The sequence below is a fragment of the Crotalus tigris genome, unplaced genomic scaffold (genome assembly GCF_016545835.1).
Source record: "Crotalus tigris isolate CLP2741 ecotype Arizona unplaced genomic scaffold, ASM1654583v1 scf7180000023617.9722795, whole genome shotgun sequence".
Classification (NCBI taxonomy): domain Eukaryota; kingdom Metazoa; phylum Chordata; class Lepidosauria; order Squamata; family Viperidae; genus Crotalus; species Crotalus tigris.
The window spans coordinates 4,785,387-4,800,817 of NW_024100081.1; the positions used below are offsets into that span (position 1 = coordinate 4,785,387).

Consider the following 15,431-nt stretch of genomic DNA (forward strand, 5'->3'; position numbering starts at 1 on the left):
TGTGTTTAAAAATGGTTCATTTGCCAATTTAACATCCAAGGTAAAAGAAACAAATTCTGGCTATAATACTTAACAAGATAGACATTAACATTTATGGGAAAAATATGGAATGACAAGGTAGTATGATTTACTCTGAAAATATTGCACAATTTCCTTTTATCTCTCTTCTAGGAATTAAGAACAGTTGAAGAGGGTTGCACTAAAAAGTTTCCTATAAAATGCAAATTAGTCTAACATGGTACTTGCTTCAAATTGCTTTCTTCAATGCATCAGTCATAGTGGAACAATCTGTATCTGATGCAGAATTGCAAACAAGGTACTTAGATAGGTTCAAAGGTGGCAGAGGCAAATAGGGAGCTCTTTCCCAGCCTGTTTTTTTTTTTTTTTTCATTTTTAAGGCTAACTCTGATCATGCTCAGTATGCCTTGCTCACTATAATTTGGAGAGAAAATCTGCTTGCATAGGAGCTGTATGAATAAACGAGTGTTCACTTTGGATACGGACTGAAACATCTGAATGAAAGGTTCTGCAGAACAAGAAATAAGTCATATTTCAGATGTGTGCATACTACTAACCTTGTAGAAATTATTTGACATCTAATTACTCTATTCTCTTAAGCGTACAGTCTTCAGTGTAGCAGTTTGTTTAAATACAGTTATTAAAATCATGTGTTAAAACAAGGCCGGTCCTCATAATACAGCGCTATTAACTGGAGCCTGTATCTCATGCTAAATTAAAAGAATTGTCTTTAAGTCAAATGTATAAAATTACATTAAAGAACACATAATAGGACAAAGCCCCACATGCTAAATTGACAGCTGTTTTTATAACTACACTTTCTTTGCATGACTTTCTTTGCAAGCACCTTTTGGTCATTTCAGACATACAAATACTTGAAACAGCCCTTCCCAGCTGCAGTTCACTCACTTGATCAGTCCTATGTAATTCGGTGCCAAATACAATTTTTTGCAATTTTGTACAAAACATATAGATTATTTAACACCTGCTTGACAGACTGCTTTGCCAGCCAACAAAATACAAGATACATTGATTACATAGACTGGGACACAGTCTGGTCTTTCAAATCTAAGAACTACAAGAATGAGAGATGCAGTATCCTTTTTATATGGTTCCATGTAATACTTGCTGTAAGAAGGCTATTTAAACAAATTTTGTGATATAGGTGATCTTTTAGCATGCTTCCATGTTCACCATTCTCTGCCTTTACCTGTCAATAACAACACTGATCTTGGTGTCTGAATCCAGCAAACTTTAGGCAAAAAAATGAGGCAGGGAAAGAAAAGCCTAGAGAGGCAAAACCCTGGTTTGTTTTCTGATTTTTCTTTAATACCTCAACCTTAGAATGCCACATATACAAAAGAGATAGTGCATCTCACATTTGCTTATAAGCTAGGACATATTTTTGAAGTCCACAGAATCCTACCTGCAAACAACATATAGTACTTGTACAACAGGTTATAAATAAACTGATTTTCAAGCATAGAGCCAGCCCAAACATAAGAATATGCTATTTAAAAAGACCTAAGGCAAAATGGATTCCATTTCCAATGGATAAAAAAAGAATTGTGCAAACAAGCTTAAAACTATTTTTGTGCCAGTGTTATAAAAATGTAGGATTTTTTTTTTTTTTTTTTGTAAATAGAACATTGACCCAAATACCAGAAACCTGTGAGCAATCTGAGCAGACAGACCCTTTTCTTTAAGAGAAAAGGATGTTTTGGTATCTCTTTCTCTTTCGTCAAGTACATGTATGTATCTCACACTGCTTCTGCTCTCCAAATACATTTTCCCATGGCAGTACTCTTGTGTGAGTCAATGATGCTTGAGCAGAGTAGCTTGCTAATTTCAGTCCACACAATTTAATATTTAGCATCTACTATTACCCTCCACACAACTCCTCTGGGTGGGTGTGCTAGCAGGCTTTCATGAAGAGTAAAACTATTTTTAAGTACTGGATCAAGGCTTTACATAAAAATAGCATCCTATGTATTTCCTAAAAGATGTCTCTTCCTCCCTCTCATTATCAATTACCTGCAGCTAGTTGTAAATTATTGTCTTATAAGGAAATGAACGTTTTGGGTGCATGGTTTTGTTTACTAATCACTGGTTCTTTGGGTAGAACAATAGGTATAATCCATTAAAAATGATGTTTTCTTGACAGGTCAGAAGAGACACTCTGGCTCAGTTAGTTTCATAAGAGGACAATAATGCGGCATCAACGGGCTCCATACAAGAAGGACATGTGAAAGATCTCATCAACCAGTCATCTATACAGTCCAGATGGTAAATATGCATGCAGGGCAGAAATCTGATAGGGTCTCCGTAAACAAAGTCCATCATACAGATGACACACCTAGAAAAAAAACAAAGAGAAACAAGCTGGAAAAAATGCAAACTGTATAGAAATAGGCTCATGGAATTAGGGAGAAAAATCTTGTGAACTTGTTTTCTAATACACATTAAAGTTGTTACTTTGCTAAATCTTTGGTGTTAAACTTCTAGAAGTTATTACGGTATTACATTCTAATCTCTGGAAATCCATGTGAAATCTATTAAGGCTGCAAATCTGTGCACATTTATTTCATAGTAAACCGCACTGAGTACAGGGTTCAATAAGTATATGTATAATTCTGCTGCAGAATCTATGTTAATTAATACGGATAATAATTTCATTGAAGACAGACTGCCTTTATTTCATGTTTTTGAGATCTGCAATTTCAGTTTAAGTAATTTAGAATAATTTAATTATTTAATATAGCATTGCTTACCCAATTTCTTTTTGAGAATTAAATTTTGGGGAGGAGTGCATACCTCTCAAGCCACTTGGAAATGTTCTGTATTTTATTATTAGTGAGTTTTTAACTCAATAAAGCACTTAACATTAATCTTAGTTTTGCTAATACATGTTACTTCATTTCTGGGTTAAATACTGCCGATTTTTCAATGTTAAAAATAGGGGGAATAAGCCATTTATGCAATCTGAAATTGCCTTGGAACAATTCGGTGAAAAATATTTATCACATTTTGGATATTCAGTTGTTGTTTTTTCATAGCATCATCCACACGTGATATGGATTCTACATATATGTAAAGAAACTCACTGTTATTTGTTCACTCAGTATTTTGTGCTTGTTTAATTCATCAAGAGCCGAGGTGGTGCAGCAGTTAGAGTGCAGTACTGCAGGCCACTTTAGCTGACTGTGTTCAGCAGGTCAGCGGTTCAAATCTCACCGGCTCAAGGTTGACTCAGCCTTCCATCCTTCCGGGGTAGGTAAAATGAGGATCCAGATTGTTGGGGGCAATGTAAATATATATATATACATTGCTTACTGGTGTACACCGCTTAGAAAGTGCTCGCACTTAAAGCGGTATATAAGTCTCATAAATAAATAAACAAAATCACTCAACATACGATGTTCCAATATGAGAAGATGAATCTCCCTTTAGATTTAAAAAACTTATTGCACTAACATAGCAGGTATAACTACAATCTGATATTGGCCTATTCCTATAAGACAAGTAGCTTCAAGTCAGTAACATTGGAGGGTTTTCTAGCACTGTTCATTTCAGAGTCTCCAGGAATATTTCTATGGAGTTTACATTTGATAATTCCAAATCACTGAATTTGTTCTTGATGGTTTAAATCCACAATTCATTTCTCACAAATGAGCATGCTACGTCAATGAACCAGAATTTGGTAGAATTCTTTATCAGAGAAGGAAACAGGACTACTATTTCTGCCAATTCCTTCTTTCAACAGTCACCAATGCCATCCTAGATACCCCTGCATTGGAAGATGTCCCTGGGTATGACACTCTCTCAAGACTGGTTTAACATTTACATGATGCCACTAGTGAGGTCATTCAATGGCATAGGGCAGTGTTTCCCAAACTTGACAATTTTAAGGCATGTGGACTTCAACTCCCAGAATTCCACAGCCAGCATTGCTGGCTGTGGAATTCTGGGAGTTGAAGTCCACATGCCTTAAAATTGTCAAGTTTGGGAAACACTGGCATAGGGTGAGATATCTTCACCGTGAGCTGTCCAGGTGATGTCATGGAAATTCTATCTTGAGGATTGGAGCCTGTGGGGATTTGGATGGGGTGGAACAGGCTTCAATCCAATCCTAATATGACTGAGTGGCTTAGGTTCTATCACTCCTGGTTCTGGGATTCTCCATCTCTCATTCTGCACGGGATTACGCTATCCCACACAGAACTATGGGATTACGCTATCCCACATAGTGTGCTATTTCTCTTTACAAAACAGAAATGATTGTGATTTGGAAAACTTTTCCATAACTTTGTAGATGGGGGGGGGGGTTTCCTTCCCAGACGGATTATTACAATTTGCCCTACTTGGTCCTGCCCTTGAAGTGCATCCAGGATCTGCACTTAGTACAAAATACTGGCAGTTATAAGCACTTTTTAATCTATGGATGTCATAACTCTGCTTTGTGAGTTGCATTGGCTGTCAGTATCATTTTGAATACAAGGTGCTGGTGCTTATCAAATAAAGCTCTCCGAGACCTGATGCCAGGTTATTTGAGGGACTGCTTCTCCCCAATCACATCTACCCATCCCATCAATTATGGCAAGAAGGTATGTTATGGTCCCATCCATTAAAAAGTGTCATCTGGTGGGACTCAGAAGGAAGCCTTTTCTATTAGGCCTACTTTACTCCTCAGATATCAAATTAGACAAGACCCCAATGGCCTTTTGCAAGGTATGAAGAAATGGCTATGTTCCCTGGCTTGAAGACTGAAGTGTCTGCTGCAGTTTGTGAATTAATGTTGTTGAAATATCTGTATTGCATCTGTACTGATGGCTTCTGACTATTTATTTTATATTTTTTGTTGAGTTTTTGGCTGATTTTTAAAACTGTTAGCTGTTCAGAATCAGTTATTTTACATGGATTGACGTATCAATTGAATAAATACAGGGATAAACAAATGAATAGTGTCTGAATCCCCAAAATAGATATTTAGGGGAAATTAGAATAGCTTAATACCATACATTTATCAGTATACAGACATATACGTAAAATAGATAGTATTCTATTGTAGATTTTTGCTCCTGTTGACAAGATTTTATAGATTATGATCTATAAAATTTATTTTGGCTTTTGGACATTTTCTAGTATTATTTTCTATTTTAATAACTTTAAATCATAGGCTGTAAGAAAAAGATTTTGAAATCAGTAACATACTATACAGATTCTTTGAATTTGTAAACTGCTTTAACAGCTAGAAATGTACTTCCAAACACATGATTACTGTAAAATATTATGCAACAATGTTCTGTCCTTTTGCAGCAACACAATCTCTGAAAAACAATTTCTATCAGTAATGCTACATTCCTGTATTCCAGTCCATTATTATTATTGTAGTATATGTAATTATGTGGCATATCTGCTTTGAATGATAATATGGAAAAGATTTAATCCCATTAGCACAACTGAGTGTTATACTTGTAAAAAAAAACATGCACTGAAAAGCTGTTTGTTGCTACACAGTTTATATCAGCATGAATGGGAATTGTCCCTGGAAATAAATTGATTACAACATTCATTATTGTCAGGTAAAAGCCAGAGCAAAGTCACTCAGCCGGCTTTCATGTCAAAAGGTGGACAAGAAGTTATGGTCTCCGGCTTTCTGTATAAGTATAAGTGCATAAATATAAAACATTTATGCATAAATGCATGAATATAAAACAGGTTGTTGAGATACAGAATGATAAGACGATTTTAGGTAAAAAAGAGATAAGAATGATTAGGCTGTTTTAAATTTTACATTTCACTACGCAGAAGAAAATGTACAGCTACTTCCACCCCTTTTTCAAAAACAACAGTTTTTCTGTGGTAAGGAAAAATAAAATCCAGAAGTTGTGAGAAAACATGGAAAGAATTCAGAAGAAAAGTAAAATCATCTGGAGTTACTGTAAAATTTTGTTTAAAAAAACAGTCAGGGCAATGCACAACGAAGATATTTATTGTCTGGAAGCATCCCAGAAAACATCTGCTTCCCATTAAAAAAAGAAAGACAAGAGAAAAGCAGTATATAGAATCTGAGAAGGTGAAGAAAATTGTAAACAAGGAACAAGATTTTTGAAAAGCCCGTGAAAGCCATCTCTTAGGTGAGATTACTACTGTGTTTCCCTGAAAATAAGACCCATCTCTCTCTCTCTCTCTCTCTCTCTCTCTCTCTCTCTATATATATATATATATATATATATATATATATATATATATACATACACACACACACACACACACACACACACACACACACACAAAAGAGGCGGTAGGTCTTACTTTTGGGGATGTCTTATTTTTTGGGCGGGGGACATTTGCTTCGCCTCGCAGCAGTGGCACCAACAGCCCCATCCAGCAGGAGCCTGCGTGGCCCTGGCCCACTTTGCATAGCCCACTGCGCCATGCCACCGCCACAAGACGAGGCAGATGGGGGAAGGGGGTGGAGCTTCTCCAAGCACTCCACAGGCACCCAAACACTTTTCTAGGGCTTATTTTGGGGGGTCTTATTTTCAGGGAAACACAGTATCAGAAATGGCACTTCTTCAACTTACTCTCTGATCTTTTTCTCTGAACCATCTCTTCCAGGATCATAGACTCCTTTTGGCAGGTGCTGTATAAGGCCTATCCGTTGTGCTATTCTAATCTGTTCTTCCTCCGTAAGCTGGGTGGCTAGGCGGGTCTGGCTAGGTGTTGGATGGTAAACTGGAACTTGTTCCTTAAATGAAAGAGGATAGGGGAAGAAAAGAAAAACAGTTAAATAGGCTTTTTTAAAGTTGATGACATAAATGAAATGGAAATTATTTGCTTCAATTTCTCTTTCTGCTGGAAGGTTACCGTATTTTCTGGCGTATAAGACAACTTTCTAACCATGCAAATCTTCTCCAAAGTCGGGGGTCATCTTATACGCCGAGTCGTTTTATACACCAGAAAATACGGTACTCACAAGACAGTTCTTTTCTTTGGTTTAATAATAAAAAGAAAATTGAATAAACAGCAATTCCTCTGTCATTGCTGGCATGAATTTGTTTCAAGCTGCTCTTTGCAAAGACAATTTAATTTTGACTCTATGGGTTAATTAAATAGATGTACAAACTTGACATGAGTATCTACTTGCAGGCTTGGCTAATTGATTCACTTTTATTCTGCCAATACGGAGAAGCTGTCACTGATGAATTTTTCAATTTTGCTTTGTATAGTTATACTGACATCAAGGGAAGAAGGATGTTAAAAGATAACATCCACCTTTTAAGCAAACAAGAACGTAAAGGTTATATAGTGTCTAATTAAAACTTCATTGTTAGTTAAATAGATTTCTCTGCCCCATAAACATCCCTCGTTCATGCTGCTTAGGAAATACATGAGAGAAATCCCCTAAAACTATTGAAAAAGCAAATAAGATGATATACTATAGCATAAATCTGGAATACCAAAACTTCAGCTAAGATATAGATGCCAGACAACTGGCTATCATCTCATGCTTGATAACAAATCACAGAAAAAAGTTTACATTCTTAACAGAATTTATCTATAACTAAAATATGCTAAGTAGCTGGAATATGCTACCTAGTCATTATTTTGTAGTTTCAGTGGGTTTTAATTTAGTTCAGTATTTTCAAAATGAGTTCCATTTGTTAAGTTGAATTTGTAATAAAACCTCACCTCAAAGCAATAAATTGGACACATCTCAATGGATGTTCTTTTCTTTGCATGCACACACCCCACTCCACAACAGCCAAGGGGCAAAAACCTCTTTAAAAAAGCCATGCAAGTGTTACAAAAGATACAGCTGCTTTAATAATTAAAAGAAAGCTGCTTCATTATCAATAACATGCATTACAAGAGGCCTCCTACAAGTGCTCTGCTTGGCTATATTAATAAAGCTATTCATGTATACAGGTAGTTCTCAACTTTCAACCTTTCATTTAGTGACCACTCAAAGTTACAGTGGCACTGAAAAGAGTGACTTATGACTTATTTTTCACACTTACAACCGTTGCAGCATGCCCATGGTCATGTGATCAAAATTCAGACTTGGCAATTGGCTCCTATTTATGACGGTCGCAGTGTCCCGGAGTCATGTGATCACCTTTTGCAACTTTCTGGCAAGCAAAGTCAATGGGGAAGCCAGATTTATTTAATAACCATGTTACTTAACAATTGCAGCGGCTCATTTAACAACTGTGGCAAGAAAGGTCGTAAAATGGAGCAAAACTCACTTAAAAACTGTCCTGCTTAGCAACAGAAATTTTGGACTCAATTGTGGTTGTAAGTTGAGGATTATTTGTAATGGCTAAAACCAAGCTGTGAAATGATTTTTTCCCCCCAGGCGTCCCTTGCTCTTGCGTAAAAAATGGGATGGGGAGGTGAAATTCCAAATGTCTAGCACCAACTTGTAAACTAAATATAATTCTCAAACAAAGGTCAAATATTAACGTGCTGGCAGTATTAATATTTTTCCTTATTTTTGGAATAGACAAATAACATGACAAATGCCAGATAGTATTGGTTAATCTATAGAGGATGTTGTTTACAGACAACGAAAAGAAGTGTCCACATTCTGCATCTGTCTGTTTCCTCGAAATGATCATTTATTGATCAGAAGAGAACAACTAACATGCTTCAGAGGGCTTTGTTAAATTTGCTGACACTCTCTCTTTGGTGGGCCTTTATTCCATTTACAAGTCAGAAACCTAGTTAAAGAGCAACAAGGACCACAACTTAAATGCAGTGCTGGTAGTATCTTATGTTGAAACCTCTATAAATTTGAGGGTTGACTGATGGAAAAGATTCCTTACAAGAGGATGAACCCCTTTCCTTGGGGGGGGGGCTTTTCTCCTGGAAGTTAGGGTTAGGGCAGTTACTTTGTTACGATGGCCGGGATATGTAAAATCAGAATTTGGGCATTAGCCTATGGAGAAATAAATAGTAGATCAGCTCTCCCCTCCAGGGTTCCCCATTGTACCTCTGCACTGTGTGTTTTTGATTTGGCAGGTTTAGGCTTGAACAGATTCACCAGTACTATATTTCATTTGGCCTCACACGTGTTTTAAAGTCCCGAGACATAAAAACATAACTATTTTTTATTTGATTACATCATTTCTTATTATTTTCTTAAAAAGAGGTATTCTGGAACTGGAATTCAAGAAAAAGTAAAGTTATCAAGAGGAATAAGCAGCGAATACTGAAACTATATTTTCCAAGAAATCAGAATCAATCAGAGCTGATGTGGGAGCTGCAGTTGGATCATTCTCCAGCATGCCGAGTGGAGAATCCACAATGGGTTTTCCTCGTCTTCTGCCCGTAGACTAGTTGGCCAATTTTGCTCCGCCTCTCCTCTTTTTTTTTTTTTTTTATTGAAATTTTTCAAAAATTTTACAAATAAACATCCCCCCCCCTCCCAAACCACCCCACCCTCCCCCCCGACTTCCCAGAACTGAATATAGGATTATTTAACAAATTTTAAAAAATAACGTTTACAATTTATAAGATAATTAATAAAAATAATAAAAGTCATAATAATAATATATATAATAATATATATAATAATAATATGCATAACATAAGCTTTAAAATGAATAATATATACTAAAAAAGAAAAAAAAAGGGAAAAGAAAAGAGAGAGAGAAAGAAAAAAGAAAAAAGTAGACGAAAAATAGAACATATATATAAAAAATATATATATAAGTAATAATACGTAAAGAAAAAAGGAAGAAAGAAAGAAGGAAAAAACAATCATTACAAGTTATAAAAAAGCTAAATGGTATTTTTCCATATCCAAATTATATTGTATGAAATTTATCCATTTTTCCCATACTGCAAAGAATTTCTCTTGAGATTGCTCCTTTAAAAAAGCCGAAATCTTTGCCATTTCTGCCAGATACGAAACTTTGTGAAACCACTCTTGCAAAGTAGGCAAGGATTCCTTCTTCCAATATTGCCCTATTAACAGCCTAGCGGCTGTAATCAAATTTAACATCAATATAACCTCCTTAGCATCACAATCAGTAACAATACCTAGTAAAAATAATTGCGGAGTAAATTTTACCCTCCGTTTAAAAATTCTTTGGATATTCCACCATATCTTAATCCAAAAAGCTTTTATATGCTTACACGTCCACCAAGTATGATAATAAGTAGCATCCAAATGTCCACATCTCCAGCATTTCGGCTGCAGATTAGGGTACATAATAGACATTTTCTTTGGATCAAGGTGCCATCTATAAAACATCTTATAAAAATTCTCTCTTAAATTTTGCGCTTGTGTGAATTTAACATTTCTTATCCAAATAAGTTCCCAGGTATCCATTGAAATCGTTTCACCAATATTCTGTGCCCATTTAATCATACAATCTTTAACTAATTCAGGTTCTGAGTCCAATTCCACTAAAACCCCATAAACTCTCTTAATATGGGTTGGCCTTTGATCTCTTACTTGTTTTAAAAGAGCTTCATCTTCTCTAAGCCAGCCCATTTTACAATCCATCTTCCATCTGTCCACTATTTGTCTGTATTGGAACCATGAATAAGTTAAATTTTCATGCGTTAATTCTTCCAAAGATTTTAACTGCCAATCTTGGCCATCCCATCTAAGTAACTGTGCATAAGAGACCATATCCATATTAACCCCTTTCCTTATGCCTTCTATGGCATGCCGAGGTATAGCCCATAATGGTATTTTGAAGTCACTTTTATAATACTTTCTCCACACTCTAAGCAAAGAGATTCTTATAATATGAGACTTAAAAACCCAATCCACTTTTTTATTAAATATTAAATAGGCATGCCATCCAAAAAGTAAGTCCCAACCTTCCAAATGAAGTATTTCTATATTTGTTAAATTCACCCAGTCGCTGATCAATGTTAATACTACAGCATCATAATACAATTTCATATTTGGTACCTTGAGTCCTCCTCTCTCACGAAAATCTTGCATTATTTTAAGTTTCACCCTTGGTTTTTTCCCTGCCCAAACAAATTTATTAATACCTTTTTGCCATTCATCTAAATTACGTTCATTCTTTAAAATAGGTAACATTTGAAACAAAAAAATAAACTTTGGCAGGACATTCATTTTGATAACTGCAATTCTACCCATAAGGGATAACTGTAGATTGTTCCAGTTTTTTAAATCCTTCTGTACCTCCATCCACAGCTTTTCATAATTATTTTTATACAGTTTTGCATTAGAAGCAGATAATGTGACCCCCAAATATTTTACCTTATCAACAATTTCAAAATCTGTTAAGTTAACTAAAACCTGTTTATCACCATTAGTCATATTTTTAGCTAATATTTTGGTCTTATTATTATTAATTTTAAAACCAGAAACACATCCATATTGTTGAATCAATTGTAATAATTTTACCACCGAACAGGTAGGTTGAGACAGAGTAACAACCAAGTCATCTGCAAAGGCTCTTAATTTATATTCTTTTTTATTAATTTCTATTCCTTTTATTTCTTGAGACTCCCGAATTTTAATCAACAAAATTTCCAATGTTAAAACAAACAATAACGGAGATAACGGGCATCCCTGTCTTGTTCCTTTTTCTATTACAAAAGCCTCTGACAAACCCCCATTTACAATAAGTTGAGCAGTCTGTTTTTGATATATATTAGATAATACTTGTAATATATTTTGTCCAAAATTCATCTCCTTAATTAAACATAACATAAACTGCCAATTCACTTGGTCAAAGGCTTTTTCAGCATCCAAAAATATCAGGCCTGCAGAGACTTGGTTATTCTTTTCTAGATACTCTAATAAGTTAATAATTTGTCTAACATTATTTTTCATATACCTTCCAGTTATAAAACCCGATTGATCCTTATGTATAAACTGCTGCAAGATCCCCATAAACCTATTAGCTAAAATTTTTGCAAAGATTTTATAATCCACGTTTAAAAGAGATATAGGCCTGTAATTTTTAGGCAATGTAAGATCCTGATTATCTTTTGGAATCAATGATATAAATGCATTACGCCAAGATGGAGGGATCTCTAAACCCTGTAATAAGTTATTAAACAATTCACACAATGGTTGAGTCATCTCTTCTACTAAAGTTTTGTAATAGATAGATGTCAACCCATCCGTACCCGGCGCTTTGCCCAATTTCAATTGTTTAATAGCTGTAACAATTTCTTCTTTAGTAATTAAGCCATTAATCTCTTTTTCCTGATCTTCTGTTAATTTAGGAAAGTTAACTTTACCTAAATAATTGTTTATATCTGTAGTTTGAATATTGGCACTCTTATATAATTTTTGATAGTATTCTAAAAAGGATTTCTTAATCAATTCTTTCTGATAAACCAATTTACCATTATAATTTATTTTATCTATATTCCTCTGTTTCTGTTTCTTTCTTAACTGATAAGCCAGCCATCTCCCTGGTTTATTAGCATTACAAAATATATTTTGTTTCATAAATAATAAATTGGTTGCAGCTTGATCAGCCATCAACATATTAAATTGTGTTTTTAACAGTTTTAAAGCTCCTTTCACCTTTTCGTCTAAAGGATTTGAAATTAAAAGTTTCTCTTTTGATTTAATCTCCTCTTCTAAATCTTTACGTTTCTGAGTCTGTTTCTGTCTATGCGAGTTATTCATTTTTATCAAGATACCACGCATAAAAGCTTTACTTGCATCCCACACCATTGACATTGATGTTCCCTTATTCATATTTAAAGCAAAATATTCCTTTAAACATTCCTTTAATTTATGAACATTTTTTTCTTGTTTGAATAAATTCTCATTCACCCTCCAGGATCTCCTGTCTTCTTTCTCAGCAAACAGTTCCATCCATACTGGACTATGGTCAGACAATATCCTAGGAAAAATTTTTACATTCTTCACCCTGTTGTATAAGTCTATTGTAATCAAAAAGAAATCAATTCTTGAAAGAGATTGGTGTCTGTCTGAGAAGAAGGTAAAGTCCCTTTCTTCTTGATTACGTTCACGCCAATAGTCCCTCAATTCCCAATCTTCTTTCATGTCAAAGAAGGCTTTAGGTAGTTTAGCCTGTTTAAAAAAGGTAGAAGAGCCTTTTTTGTCCTTTTGTATGTCTAAGACACCATTCCAGTCTCCCATTAAAATCACAGATCTATAGTCCAACAAAGTTATTTTCTGATGTAGCAACCTATAGAATTGCTCCTGTTGCTGGTTTGGTGCATACAACCCCACAATAAGAATTTTCTTGCCATATAAACCAAGTTCAAGCATAACATATCTTCCATGAGGATCTGATTCTAACAGGGTAGCAGATAAGTTCTGTTTAACATAAATTACCACACCCCCTTTTTTCCCAGGGGCGGGAGATACAAAATGAGATCCCAAACGAGGATTGTTTAAGTATTTTTGGTCTTTAGATGTAATATGAGTTTCTTGCAAACAAATAACATCATTGTTGTGTTGTTTCAAATAATGGTAGATTTTTTTTCTCTTTTGAGGAATATTTAATCCATTAACATTCCAGGTCAGGAGCTTTGCCATCTCCCTTGGCCTTAAGCCTGGAGAAGATCCCCTCAAATTCTGCTACTGAAGAATATGTTGCAGAGCTTTTGGGTCTTGCTCCTCCCACCGGCACTGAAACAATTTGCTGAGTAGATTCTTTGATTTCTTTTTCTTTTTTCTGTTGTTCTTTTTCTTTACGTTTGTGTGCTGCACGGGTCATTCTCTGTTCTTTAACCTCTGCTTGAGACATCCATACCACCTGTCCAGCAGTCATCGCACCTATATCTTCAGATTTCTGTTCCATCTCTTTATCACTCAGGACTTTGTGCATCATGGGCAAAGGTGAGCCTGCACCCAGGACCGTTTTATAAAATTCCTTAGCTTTAGCAACTGTATTAAGTCTATAACGTGTCCCCGCATGGCTCAAAACAATGCCCATCGGAATCTCCCATCTAAATGGCATTTGTCTTGCTTTAAGTTCATTTGCTAGAAAAGCAAAATCTTTTCTGCTTCTTAAAATTTTAGGTGGAATTTCCTTTAAAATAATAATATCTTGAGCAGCAATCTGGAATCTTTTATTGTAAAAAGTTTGCAGAATCTGATTTCGCAAGGATTTCTTAGCAAAATATATCACCACATCTCTAGGCAGATTCCTCTGTTTTGCAATCCAAGAATTAACTCTATAAATTCTTTCCACTTCCCCACGTAACTCATCTTTGTCTATATTCAAAATAACAGCCAAATCATTAATCACCATTTCCATCAGATCTTGAGTTTTATCTTCTTTCAGGCCCCTTATTCTCAAAGCATATTCCATCTGTCTATACTGGAACATAAGAATATCATCTTGTGAAGTTTCCACTTTTTTCTCCATATCTTGGAATTTATAGTCCAAAAGTTCTACTGTTTCTTCAATTTCCTCCACTCTAGAGTCCAGCTTCACAACCACTGAGGCCACTCCAGATAAAGCTAGAAGTATATCATCCCTCAATATAGTATTATTCTGTTCTAAAAGCTCCTTCATCTCTTTCTTCATTTCTTCCTTGCTTTCAGATTTATTCTGTTCCAAAAGTTGCTTCATTTCCTCCCTAAACTGTGACACAGCACTTACCATTATTTCTTTAATGTACTTCGCCTCTCCTCTTGAGACCTTCCCTCCCCAGTCTTGACCCCGATTAGACTGAATTTCATTGACTCCTGGAGATAAGGTTGTATCTCTTGATATTTTTTGTTATTCTGACTAATTCGAAGGGGGGGGGGACTCTAGGTCTGAAAGTGTCATTACTCCTTAGCTGAGCTTATTATTGAACAGATTGTCCACCCCTTATTTTAAGTGAAGGGCTGAACTCAATTAAAGAGAACATATCTTGCCTACAGGGCAAAGTTTCAATCCCATCTTCTGAAAGAGTTGACTATCCCTCCAGTCACTGAAAGTAGATCCTGGATGGAGGAATCAGTGATCTCACTCAATATAAATAATATTCTTCTGTCACTTATCCATCCCTCAGGTCTGGATTATGTACACAACATTAGTATTAATAATGCATTAATAATGATTTTGTAATACTCTAAAAATAGGTCATTGTATCTTAGAAATTCATAAAACCCAGATAAAAATAATCTGATGATTAGTTTGCTCCACAATAAAACGATAAAACGTTCTATGTGTTTCTTCAAGGATTTCACTGGACAAGAAAGATTTTGCTTCCTGAGACTTTTGAGTGCATCTTATAGATGTTTTGCTGCTAATCATGAAAATAACCTGTAAATTAACCTATCACTTTTATAAAAATGTTTTATAGAAATACTTCTGTTTCACAATAGCAATGTACACCCTTCAGTACATGTTAGCTCTGCTGCACACATGAAAGAAGCATCTGAAAACATGAAACTTTTATTGAAGCACATATATTACACCAAGTATAAC

General features: G+C 35.2%; 1 protein-coding gene across 1 annotated transcript in view; it reads right to left on the reverse strand.

The window, feature by feature from the left end:
- The window catches only part of RNF11 (ring finger protein 11), a 30,924-nt gene continuing 15,493 nt past the window's right edge, over positions 1-15,431 (reverse strand). The window contains exons 2-3 of the mRNA XM_039319831.1: positions 6,606-6,769; positions 1-2,374 (exon numbers count right to left, since the gene is read on the reverse strand). Of these exons, the coding sequence (XP_039175765.1) occupies positions 2,203-2,374; positions 6,606-6,769 (336 nt within the window). The 3' untranslated portion in view covers positions 1-2,202. The remainder of the gene's footprint in view (positions 2,375-6,605; positions 6,770-15,431) is intronic.